The following is a 12,669-nucleotide window of genomic DNA, read 5'->3' as shown; positions in this document are numbered from 1 at the left end:
TCCAAATGAACACAAATTGCAACCTTCACACTGGTCTTGTGACTGTTCATGCAGAAAGGCTTAATCATATATCCTGACAATGAAGACTGGCAATGTTTTGCCAACACTACCCATCAGCAGAAGCCCATTATGACTGATTTATCCTTTAAATTTTTAATCACCAAATCCTGCCAAAGATACAGTCTTTTCTAGCACATATGTATTCACTGCAGATATAAATCCCTGCCTAACCTGCAGCAACTCTGGATCCAGAATGTTCCCAGGGTGCTCATTCATGCAGTTCGGTTGCCAAACACTTAAAATCAGCCATCGCACACCAAAACAGGAAGATAGACAGCAGCAGTCACATCTATTGCAAGAAGAAAGAACCTCATCTTTCAGCTCACCCTGGAAATGGAAGGTTTTCTGATCAACCGTTATTGTGAAGGTACTGTCGTCCTCATCGTCTATACCAATCACAGCTCCCTGTGAAACAAAAGAGCAAAAATCCTGATAAGGTAAGCAGTGACAGCAGCAGCACACATTATCACTACACTACTGGAATGTATAAAGCATTGACAAAATTGGAAGTAGCCTGGATACTGCAAAGGAGGGGGGAGGAAAATTTACTGTCTGTATTTAAGTATAAGAATCAAACCAGATACTTGGTGAAAAGACTGCGCCTAGGTTGTAGAGAAAACCAATGGCTATTTCTATAAAGGCTTCATAATTTTCTAAAGAAGCATATGCATATTTTGTTTTTGTGATAGACTCAGCATTTACCACAGCACCATTATAAAGCAAATAGTAGTCTGTTTTGTATTGCACCCCAAGGAAAGTAAGGAATATAGTTAACACTATCATGTATGGGACAGTAATAGTTTTCAATACACAATCAAATGAAGTATCTCTCAGGAGATCTTGTTCAGTCTCTAAACAAGATTAATAGTCAATCATTAGTATGTACTACTTTTGGTTAACTTTTGCCTTTGTTTTCTCGTGCTGAGTTACCAGAAGCAAGAGATAGATATTTTAAGTTTATATATACTCAAGTGTTCATTTCCACATTTATTCACAGAAAAACAATTGTGTATGCATGAAGGAGGATGACAATAAGGAACATTCCAGTACATTCAGCATCCAGTTCAAAAGGTTTTCAACTCAACCATGGATTTACTCCAACCTCCATTCTCCTTCCTCAAGTCATCTAGCAACAACCTTTCCTTACAATTGCCCCCCATGCAAGAACCTTCTCCTGTGCAGCACATAAGTCTGAAACTATCTAGGTTTTTGCCTCACACACAGTGTCTCTCAGGGCTTGGCTACACTGGAGAGTTGCAGCGCTGGTGAAGGGGTTACAGCGCTGCAACTCACTCTGTGTACACACTTTACAAGCCAAGCAGCGCTGCAACTCCTGGCGCACGCCGGCTGTAGACTGGTCTGACTGGGGGTTAGCAGATTCCAGCGCTGCTGACTCAGCGCTGCTCATCGTGTGACACCAACAGCGCGTGTTATTGGCTCCAGGGTTATTATGGGAGGAATCCCAGCATACCTTTCGGGCACTTCTGCTCATCGTTTCACACTCCACTGCCCTGGGTCAGATGGACGCCGCCCTTTTAAATGCCCCGGGAAAAGTGTTTAGAAATCTCCTTCCTGTATGCTCAGCCAGGCGAGGAGAATGCAATCAAATTCAATCAATCACTGACCATGCCTCCGTGCCCCAACATGAGGCCAGCATGGAACCATGGCGAGCTGCGGCCTCCATCAGTGTTTGGGGTGAGGAAGCTGTGCAGTTACAGCTGCGTCTTCAGCTGTAGAGAAGTACGATCCTATGAGGTCACTGACTTATCAGAAGTCCTTGCGGCAAAGGGGCCATGAACGGACGCGCTGCATTGCAGGGTTAAAGTTAAAGGAGCTGCGAGTGAGGCTATTTGCAAAGCCGTGAGGGAAACCGGTGACTCAGGTGTTGCCCCAGACCTCATTCAGTTTTACAACGAGCTGGATAGAACTACGGTGGGGGTGTACCCACCGCAAATCCGAGGACCACGATGGATAGGTCAGAGGCGGGAGAGGAGGTGGGAGAGGAGGGTGTGGAGGAACCCAGAGACATGAGGGTACTGGGGTGGTGGAAGATACCCAGAGTCCAGGAGGCATAGCAGCCAGAGAGCTGTGCTCTTCAAGCAGGAGAAAGCTAGCCATTTGCAGCAGCGAACATTTGTTAGGTGAAGAAAGAGCAGAGAGAGCGTGACCCGAGTAAGCAGCTATAAAATGTTTTGGAGAGAGGAGGGGGAAGCGTTTATGTGGCTGGCGAGTGCTATTCTGCATGCCTAAGATGTGGAAATAGCCCATTGATTTGGTCTTCACATCACCCGTAATCATATCTGTATATCTCTGCAAAAGTTTCTTGCCAGAATGCGATGGGCAATTGCGCTTGCGCAAGCTGTTTATTAGGAGAGACTACCGTGGTCCTTGTCACAGTCAGGCTAACAACGTCCGCACACTGTGCATGAGGGGATGGGGAGGACCATTGCTGCACAACAGGCAAGCTGCATAGGGAAACAGGGCGAGAATCACATTTTGGAGAAGACCATCCCGTCTTCCAGCTGACGCAGCAGCTAGGGATATATTGGAAGGATAAAATCCTGTGGGAAAATGTAGGATATTGATCAAATGGGTCTTTTCCCCAGCTGCTCTTTGCTTTCCCAAACTTACAAACACTCCATGAGGCCCCGATACAGCTTCAGGCAGTACCTTAATTCCAGAGGGAGTCGCAGCAGAAACATTGATTCATGTAGTGAGAAGGCCCCTAGTACTCAACAATGTCTGTCTTGCTGTTGCCTTCTCTGTGCTGGTTAGGTATGTGTTGACATGATGCTTAAGAGAAAGTCTTACACACTCTCAACCTTGATGTATAAACAGTGCAGCCTCTGTAATACTGTTTGTTTTCCTTTTTAAAAGTGACTCGAAAATATATGGTCTAAAACGACTACTAGGCAGGATTCGAACTTGAGAAGGAGGAACAGAGAACCAGGATAGAGGAGTTGTAGTGATAGCAGTTATGAATCAGTATGCCAGAGACAGTAATAGAGCACAGGTCTGTGAGAAGACAAAAAACGCCATTGAGGCAAAACAGAAGCAGGAAAAAAAGGAATTGGGCATCTCAGGAATAAGAATTGGCTAAAAGAAGAAGAAACACAAACCTAGCAGTGTAGAAGCCTCCTGGCACGCCAACAGACTGTATGCAGTCATTTGTATGCCTGCAGGCAGTAGGACTATACCGTGCTAATCCCACCCAATTCCTAAAAGCTCTCTTCCTTGCCCAGTGTTGTTCATAACTTACCTTCCTCCGTTCCTTGCTTCCCTACCACCACAGCTGCCTCCACACCTGTACGTACACCTACCAGCCCTGGAACTAGCCCTTTACACCTCTTTGCACTCAACCCCATCAACCATGAGCAATGGTTAATCCGAAGTGGCAGCAGCATTTGCAGAGCACTCCGAGCTGGACGATAATATTCAAACATATGACTGTGCAGTCACCACCCCTAGCGCCCCCCCACGCCAACCATTATGTACTGTACTTTAATAAAGGATTTCTTAGGCTTTTAAAAATGGTTTTTATTATTGCAAGGCAAAGGAGCAACATTACTGCTACCCGCAAGGCGAAAGATCATTATAACCTACTGCATGAACACCAGTGCAAGGCACCAAGACATTACTTGCTTCTCTGTAAAGGCTCAAATTGTTTCCCTCAAGCATTCCTAAGGCTCCTCTGAAGCCCTGTGTAGGGCACCCTCTCTTAGTAGCCCTGCTCTCTGTTTGCAATTTCAACCTCAGGCAGTGAACCTCGAGGTCCATTCGTCACTGACTTATGTTTACACCTTCCCTTCACAAGATTAATGGAGGTACAGCACGCGGATATAACCGCAGCGAGGATGCTGTCTTTCCGCCAAAGAGAATCTTATGCTTTCCTATAGCGACACCTCCAGCCAAGACTTCTATGTAAACACGTCCACGAAAGGGACTGCCAGTCATCTGCACCGGCTCAGCCTGTAAGTTGAACTGGTCCTTGCTCCTCGTTGCAGCTTATCCTGTGTACGGTTTCATGAGAAGGCATTAAGGGTAGCGGGGTCTCAAGGATCACAATGGGCATTTCGACGTCTCCCTACTGTGATCTGTCTGTCTGGAAAAAAAGTCCCGGCCTGCATGCTTGAACAGGCCACTGTTTCCGAATAGATTGCATGCATCATGCACTTTCCAGCCAGCCTGTAGTACATGTTCAGTGAAAACCACACCGGTGAGCCAAGGCGCCTGGAGAACCATAGAGAAATACCCTTCCGATTAATGTACTCGGATGCCTTGGTGGTGGTGGCGCAGAAATAGGAATATACGTCCCATCTTATCTGACGCCCCCCACGATTTAGGGAAACCATTTGTCCAAAGCCATCCAGAATGTCCTGCACGTTCCCAGAGTCACGGCTTTTCTTAGCAGGATGCGATTAATGGCCCTGCAAACTTGCATCAACACTATTCCAACGGTCGACTTTCCCATCCAAACTTGTCCGCTAACAGTTATATTTCCAATGATCACACCGACTCTCAGGTAGCTGTTGGAGTTGCCATTTCCGATCTGCAAATCCACCGCTTCTCACCTACAGGGCATGTCTCATTCATGTCCTTGCGCCGCAGGGTGGGGCAAGCTCAGCACACAGTCCAGTGAAAGTGGCTTTTCTCATCCGAAGAGTTCTGCAGCCACTGCTTGTCATCCCAGACTTGCTGGACGATGTGATCCACCAATCGATGCTTGTTTCCCGAGCCCAAAGGCAGCATTCCACGCTGCTGAGCACGTCCGTACTGTCACAAGCAATTTCTGTCACACGCAATCAGGTGAATCTATATGTGTATCTCATCGTTGTTTGACTCCTCACTGTCACTTTTGGAGCATAAGGAATAGTCAATGCCAAAATCGTGCTGTGTAGCTGGCGACATTATGGATTCAGCAAAGTATTCACTCGGCAGCTCAGCGCCTCGCATTTCTAATGATAGATAATAACAGCTCTGCAGTGTAGCTCACAATGGCGAGAAAACTTGCTCTAGCAGAGCGATGCAACCATCTGGGCGTTCGGGTAGCTTGGAAGCGAATGACCCACACCCTCTTCGTGCCCCTTCTACTAACTTCAACACTCAGAATGGACAATAGGATAGCTCTGTTGTTGGGATAGTGCTGCCACAATGCAATTACTTCCCACAGCGCTGCATTCTGCCTGCAATTGTGGCCACACTGCGCACTCTGGTAGCTGTGAGTTGTGGTCCACACTGCAGCGCTGTTCCTACACAGCTGTACGACCACAGCTGTAACTCCCAGCACTGCACATTTCCAAGTGTAGCCAAGCCCTCATTTTAAGTAGCAACTGAAGACATCTTTTCTGCCCTATCTATACTTAATTTCTCTATTACGCATTACATCTGATTTTAACACTAAAACGGAGATACAGCTTATATGAAAGCTGATAATACAAAATGTTATTTGTATCATAAGATCTCTTTTCCTTCTCTCACAACACACACAATATTGATAGAAATAGCTGTGTATAAAATATTCTGAAAAAGCAGGCAGGCAGACAGATGCTCTTATAAGCTTTTTCGATGTACAGCCCAAAGAGCACCACATCAAGGACAGAATTACCCCTACACCACCTTTGCCTGAAAGACTGAAGAAGCCAGCTATTTGTTTTAAATTACTGAATAAGCCAGTGAAACTTGCAATTCATCTGGATTCACTGCAGTATTCAAAAACCTCAATGTGCAGAGATCACATTATGTACATGTTTGCAGCAAGTTAATCTTACACTACATCATTCACATAAAATGAGTTTAATCTTGTACGACAGCTCAGCAAACTGAGTTTCCACGCTGAAGTGTTGTTCAAGACATGTTGGTCCTGGGATATTAGAAAGAGACCAGGTCAGTAAGGTAATATCTCTTATTTGACCAACTTCTGTTGGTGAAAAAGACAAGCTTTTGAGCTAAACAGAACTCTTCCTCAGATCTGGGAAAGGGCCTGGTCCACACTAAAAAGTTAGGCTGACCCAGATATATCCCTTAGGGATATGAAAAATCCACGTCTTGAGCAGTGTAGCCGACCTCTGGTGTAGACAGTACTACAAGGTGTAACAGATTATTTAGCATAAGTAGTTAACACATACTGTAAGAGACCATTCAAAGAGAAGTGGTCTGTTGTCTTTGCAAAAAAGTGGAGGTTAGTGGGTTGCAAATTGCTGTAATAAGCCATAACTCCAGTGTCTTTATTAACTCCATGTTTTTCAATGTCTAACAAAATTATGAAGTTAAGCTCACTGGCTCATCTTTTGAAGGTGTTATGAATGGCTTCCTTTGAGGACGAAGACAGATGTGGAGTGATCATTCAGTGAAAGGCATTAGCATGAAGGAGACAGTTTTAGATTCCAATCCAGATTACAAATTCAAGGGGGCCTCAAGAAATCATTAAAACTAGAGAGACAGTACCCAAAACCAGTGTTTAAATAAAACTGTTATGACTCTCAAACGAACATAACTGCAGGACAGAAACTGATTAGAATTTGACAGTTGAGTTTACATAGTGCTGGTGCTATCCTAGGGGCCACAACTCAAAAGATGAGAAGTGTTCATATTAATAAAAGTTCACTAGTCTCAAGAAGAGTACAGCTTTCACATGAGGAGCAGTGTTCCCTACATGAATTTCTAAACCACTGGACTATGCAAAATGAGTTTAGATAAAAATTAAATTCAACTAACTGAAAGATGTTTTTTAAATGGCTTCTCCTACCCCAAGTAAACCAAGTGGATGTTCTGTTAATATCAAAATGTAACCTGGGCTAATGGGTCTGACAAAAAAGGCAATCAAGCTTATTGCTGCCTAGAAGAGAGATGGGGAAGACTGTAATGTGTTCACTTTGCCAGTAGGGGGCGGCGTTGAGTCTTGTGACTGGGCGAACTCCGGGGAACAGAAAGCTGACTAAGGCCTGGTCTACACTACGCGTTTAAACCGATTTAACACTGTACCCGTCCACACTACGAGGCCCTTTATATCGATATAAAGGGCTCTTTAAATCGGTTTCTGTACTCCTCCCCAACGAGAGGAGTAGCACTAAATATCAGGTATTACCATAATCATTAGGTAGTGTGCCGCAAATCGCAGTATTGGCCTCGGGTTGGTATCCCACAGTGCACCAGTTATTGAGCGCTCTGCAAGCATCTGACTCGATGCCGTGGCCAAGGTAACAGAAAAACCCCACAAAATTTTGATTTTTCATTTCCTGTTCCCACCGGTGGAGTTCTGACAGCACGGTCGGCACTGACAGTCCCAAATCCAAAGAAGAAGAGCTCAGCCATGGACCGTATGGAGTACTGATTGAGATGCTCCTGCTAGGGAAACAATCTGTTCTATTCCAAAAGCTCCGTTACAGAAGACAAAATGCCCATGCTTGAAAAAATCTATAGGGCTACACAGGTCTGCTTGTACGAGTCGTAACGGATAAGCGCAAGACTCAACTAGACTGCTCGTGTGAGGGAGGGAGGGTGGTTCATGAGGCTCCAGCCTATCCAGAGTCCCCAGTCTTCGAAAGTATTGCATCTTGCGCGAGCTTCCCATGCTGTGGTTCAAACCATGTTCCAGCTGTGCGTTCAGGGAATTATGCTCATCATTTACTTCTCCGCCCCCACGTGAAAAAAGGGAAATCTTTCTTGACTCTTTCATTGTCACTCTATTCTACTGATCTGGCTGGTCAGACGTATGCCTGCAGCATTGAAACATTAAATCCATCGCTCTCCCCTTGCCTGGTGGCAGATGGTGCAGTGATGGCTGAGCCTCTTGTTATAACCGAGTGCTCCTGGCTGGCTTCAAGGTGAGCTGGACGGGAGTCCTGGTTGTTGAAAATAGGATGATTTCTCGGTCATTCCCAGGTAGGATGGTACAGAACCGTATAACCGGTCCTCATTCATAGACAATGGGCGTGCTGAGCTCACATCAGCCCCTCCCTTTTTCTGTGTAAGAAAAGATTCTGTTCCGCTGCGATTCTGTCTTAGTGGCTGCTGGCTTCTCTTCCCCGCACCGTTTAATGCCTGGCCTGGACTGTATTCTGCGGAGGTGCCCCTCCCTCATTTTCTCTCACTAAAAATCACTTTTCTTATTCTGCATTCTTTATAACTTCATGACACAAATGGGGGGACCCTGCCACACTAGCCCAGGAAGGAGGAGGAGGGAAGCAACGGGTGGGTTGGTTGCGGGGGCACCCCGTGAATGGCACATAGCTTATCATTTCTGCACGGATCACACGAGCAGCTGTTGCTCTTGGCACTGGTTTCTCTATGTACACTTTGCCCATATTCTAGGCAGGACTGACTATTTTTAGAAACCATAAAGGAGGGATTGACTCGGTGGAGTCATTCCCAGTTTTTGCCTTTGCGCCCTGGGCCATCTCAACCAGGGCACCCATGATAGCAGCAGACAGTACAGCGAGGGACAGATAACTCAGATCTCATTGCCATTTTATACCGGCCAGCAGGATGTACAGAACGACTGCTTAACCGTCTCTGCTATCATGCAAAAGCAAATGCATGCTGCTGTTAGTGCTGGCAGGTTACCTCTGTCCGTGGCATCCGTACAACATACGGTGACGTAAAAAAAAAAAAAAAAAAAAAAAAAAAAAAGCTAACGCTCCATGTGTTGCCGTGCCTTATCGGCATCTGCCAGCCAATCCAGGAAAAAGGAGCGCGAACTGGTTATTGTCGCGCGTTCTATTGCGCCGGAGAAGGAGCTGCACTGACGAATTTAATCAGAACCACCCGGCGACAATGAATTTGTTGCCCCATCAGCCACTGGGCTCTCAGCCCAGAATTCTAAGGGGTGGGGGAGACTGCAGGAACTATGGGATAGCTACTGAATAGCTACCCACAGTGCAATGCTCCGGAAATCGACGCTAGCCTCGGACCATGGACACACTGCCGAATTAATGTACTGAGTGTGGCCGCATGCACTCGACTTTATACAATCTGTTTTATAAAACCGGTTTATGTAAAATCAGAATAATCCCGTAGTGTAGACGAACCCTCAGCCAAAAGGACAGGGGATGAGAGGATATGGCAATCCTCACTGAGGCGTTGCCTATTTTACCCTTAAAGGGGGTTGCCAAACTACTCTGGGAGAGAGAAACTGGACTTAGAAACACTGAGGGGGGGAAGGGGGACCTATGTCATGGGGATTTTTTCTACTGTGAGAAATGCCTATTGCTGCCACAGAGTGGATGGCCACCTGGGTAAATCAGTGCCCTCATCACCTCGCTGAAGTAAGTGCCTTCAAGCCTGCAACAACTCATCAAGGTACATGGGTTCCTCTACGTTATGGAGTCCCCAAGCGTGGACTAAACTGGACTCATGAATCCAGGGAAATCACCCTGGGGATAGTGTTACTTGCAGGATGTATGGTATTACTGATGTTGCTCATTTCCCTTTATATGTTGCCTCTTTATTTCCCCTTGTAAATAAAGTGTACCTTGTTTGTGGGTTCATCCATTACAGAGGTGTCAGAAGAGTATATGTACATGGTATCAGGCTAGTCAAGAGTTCCTGACTACCTTAGGGTATGTCTACACTACCCGCTGGATCGGCAGGTAGTGATAGATCCCTGAATGTGCTCCCCATCAACTCCGGAACTCCACCAGGGCAAGAGGCGGAGTTGACGGGGGAGTGGCGGCCGTTGATCCCGCGCCATGAGGACACAAAGTAAGTCAATCCAAGATATGTCAACTTCAGCTACGCTATCCTCGTAGCTGAAGTTGCGTACCTTAGATCGATTTCCCCCCGCCCTCCCAGTGTAGACCAGGCCTTAGACAGACAGGTGGAGACACCATTAGTTAGTAGCTAAGAACTCAGCCCGTTGAAGCCTACTGCAGCCAAAGAAGAAAGACAATGGGTAAGGGCTTTATTGATTATTAGCTGCCTTTAAGGGAACAGCAACCATAAAACCCCCTTACAAAAAAAAGGATCCTCCCCCCTCTACCCCAAGATGGAGACCAGTTTAGAAAATAAATGATCCAGCATGAGGACTGTTCAGTCTATGGCTGGATTTGAGATTATAAAGAGATATTTTGCCAATCAGATCATTTCCAACCCTATAACTCTGAAAGACGCAGGAACAGCATCCACAACAGTGGTTCTGTAGTTGGTTTTGGACTGTAAAACAAGAACTGCAAGTTTGAAAAAACGTTGGCAATATTTTTGTGTGTTTCACAGTGCTTTTAATATCTTCTGCATGATCCCCTTTCTTTTCCTTTAGTCTTGTCAGAATGGTGCCAAATAACTTCACACTTCAGTCTCAACAGCGCCCAACTCCCTCAGAAGGCAGTATTAACAAGGCTATGTTGTAGTTAAATATTACAGACTTTATAGGTAGATTGTGCAATAAGCAAGCCCCTTGTGTATTCCATGGTAAATTAGAAATTCAGGTATTTTCTGACATTGAACACTCATAATTGGAAAACTAGTGAAGTGACAAAACCATGAGAATCAAGTGAGTGAAATCTGATCATTAAGTGGAAAGGATTTCTGAACAGACTGTTTAAAAACACTTTTGTTTGTTTTTGTTCACACCTACTTAACTGCAGTGATTAATGAATCATTTAAATAGAGGACATCTTTGTCAGAGATTCAGATTTACACTCCCCCTGCTTCAGACTTCCTTATAAACCATAACAGCAGTTTCAGTCACATTGAATGGGGAAAGACTGGGAAAAGGAGACTTAAAAGAAACACACTCAAAAAAAATGAGAAGGCAATGAACATGGCAGCTCAGAAAAGCTCCAAAGAGTAACCTAGGAAATATCAAGCTAAATTAATATTCTTAATTATGCTTTTTTAAAAGTAGCCGATACTACAACATTAACCAGATTGCTATGGACTGCCCCTCCTTCTCTAGAAGAGAACTTCACATATTCCACAAGGGAGCAGGCTTTGCTGTGACTGGCCTCTGCATGGAGAGCTTATCTACACTGGCAGCAACATGTAGGGTATGTGCAGCTATATGCCACAGTGAAAAACAGACTGTCCACACTGCGATGTGTAGTTACTCATGGCAGTGAAAGGCTCTGACAGGGGGAAAGCTGTGGGACACTACATTGCTAAAAAGAGCAGTGTAAATGTCTGAGACATTGCTTAAACACAGAAAACCATGTATGGTATACACCTTAAAGTTCTGGCATATCTTTACTCACCTAAGCAGTACCTCACTATCTACCATGCTATTTATGCCCACGCTAGGGGGACTGTGCTGAGGTGGATAAACCCCACACTGGAAAGGTAGGGATGCAGGAACAACTCTGGGCCCAGGAAGCCCCACCCCAGCAAGCCTGTCGAACATGCTCTAGTTGGAGGAGGCATTTATCTTCAGCACAGTCTGGTAGTAGGTGGAGAGAGCCTGCACTCACTACCATGGAAAGAGTGCAGCAAATAGGTATCACCAGGAGGGGACTGCTGCATGAAGCCAGGACTCCCTAGTCTGCTGAGGCTCACGGTCCAGATTGCAAGGAACAACTACAAGCCACAATGCACAAAGTGGTAGGAAGAGGCAAAGGGGAAAGTATTAGTCTGACCACTGATAGGGATACCTTCCTTACAGTGCTCCAGAGAGCCCATCGATCAGAACTCTTGTGGAGTCGGGGGGGCCCAGCTCCTCCTACTCCTTTAACAGTAAGACACAGCTGCTATCACAGTCTTGAGCCACATAGCAGGACTGCCACCACACAGACTCTGACCATTAGGTGCGCCCCCACCTGGCTCACAACTGGTGGACAATGCCGACAAGAGGGTCCAGTCCTGCTGAAGAACATAAGGAAGGCCAACTGAGAAGTGAGGAAGGAAGAGGGGCGACATAAATGTGGAGAAGCTGCTGAAGTAGGTGGTGAAGTGCCAACAACAACAGACGATCCAGCTGCAGCAGCAACAGAGTCAATTTCTGGGTGGCCAGTCATTGCAGTAACAGCAGCAATTCATCTCTAGAAGCTAACCACTGAGCACCAAGAACAGCAACACCACCAGGTCCAGCAGATGGCAGCATAACAAGCCCCAGAAGCCACTACTAACCCAGGCTCAGGGTCCCATAGGGTGATCCCGATGCCAGGGATCCTGGCCAGGCTGATGAAGACAGGCCCAGAGGATGAATGACCCCGAACCCTTCTTGGTGACATCTGAACATTGTGGCCACCATGATAGCATGGTCACCAGGCCATGCTCTTGACCCCACACCTGACAAGGCTGACCCAGGCAGCCTATAGGGTGCTAGATACCAGGATGCCTAAAAGTATCGTAAGATCAAGGCATTCATTCTCCTCAGAGACATACCGACAGTGGTTCCAGAGGGAAAAGCACTGCTGAAGGCCTGTCATCAGGTAGTGGCCTAGCACCTCAAGGACTGTTGCTGGTGCTAATTCCAGACAGGTGCACTAAGGTACAGGTGGTGGAGGATACTGTGGTCAAACAATTTATCTAGGTTCTCAGGGGGCCAGGAGTGGGTGCGAAGACATTGATACAGCATGCCATCAGAGATGGCAGGCCTTATGGAGAATTACCTGGTTACCACAGGGCCAAGCCCCCAAGGCGCTGTCGCCCAATGCAGAAACCCAAGCACAGCGGAGAGAA

General features: G+C 46.2%; 1 protein-coding gene across 4 annotated transcripts in view; it reads right to left on the bottom strand.

The window, feature by feature from the left end:
- Positions 1–12,669, bottom strand: part of OSBPL9 (oxysterol binding protein like 9) — a 143,972-nt gene that overhangs the window by 118,295 nt on the left and 13,008 nt on the right. For all 4 annotated transcript variants that reach the window (XM_075067607.1, XM_075067602.1, XM_075067604.1 and 1 more), the window contains exon 3: positions 387–465. In XM_075067607.1, coding sequence (XP_074923708.1) covers positions 387–465 — 79 coding nt within the window. The remainder of the gene's footprint in view (positions 1–386; positions 466–12,669) is intronic.

Source organism: Chelonoidis abingdonii, chromosome 7, assembly GCF_003597395.2.
Source record: "Chelonoidis abingdonii isolate Lonesome George chromosome 7, CheloAbing_2.0, whole genome shotgun sequence".
Classification (NCBI taxonomy): Eukaryota; Metazoa; Chordata; order Testudines; family Testudinidae; genus Chelonoidis; species Chelonoidis abingdonii.
This window is presented reverse-complemented; position numbering and strand designations above follow the sequence as displayed.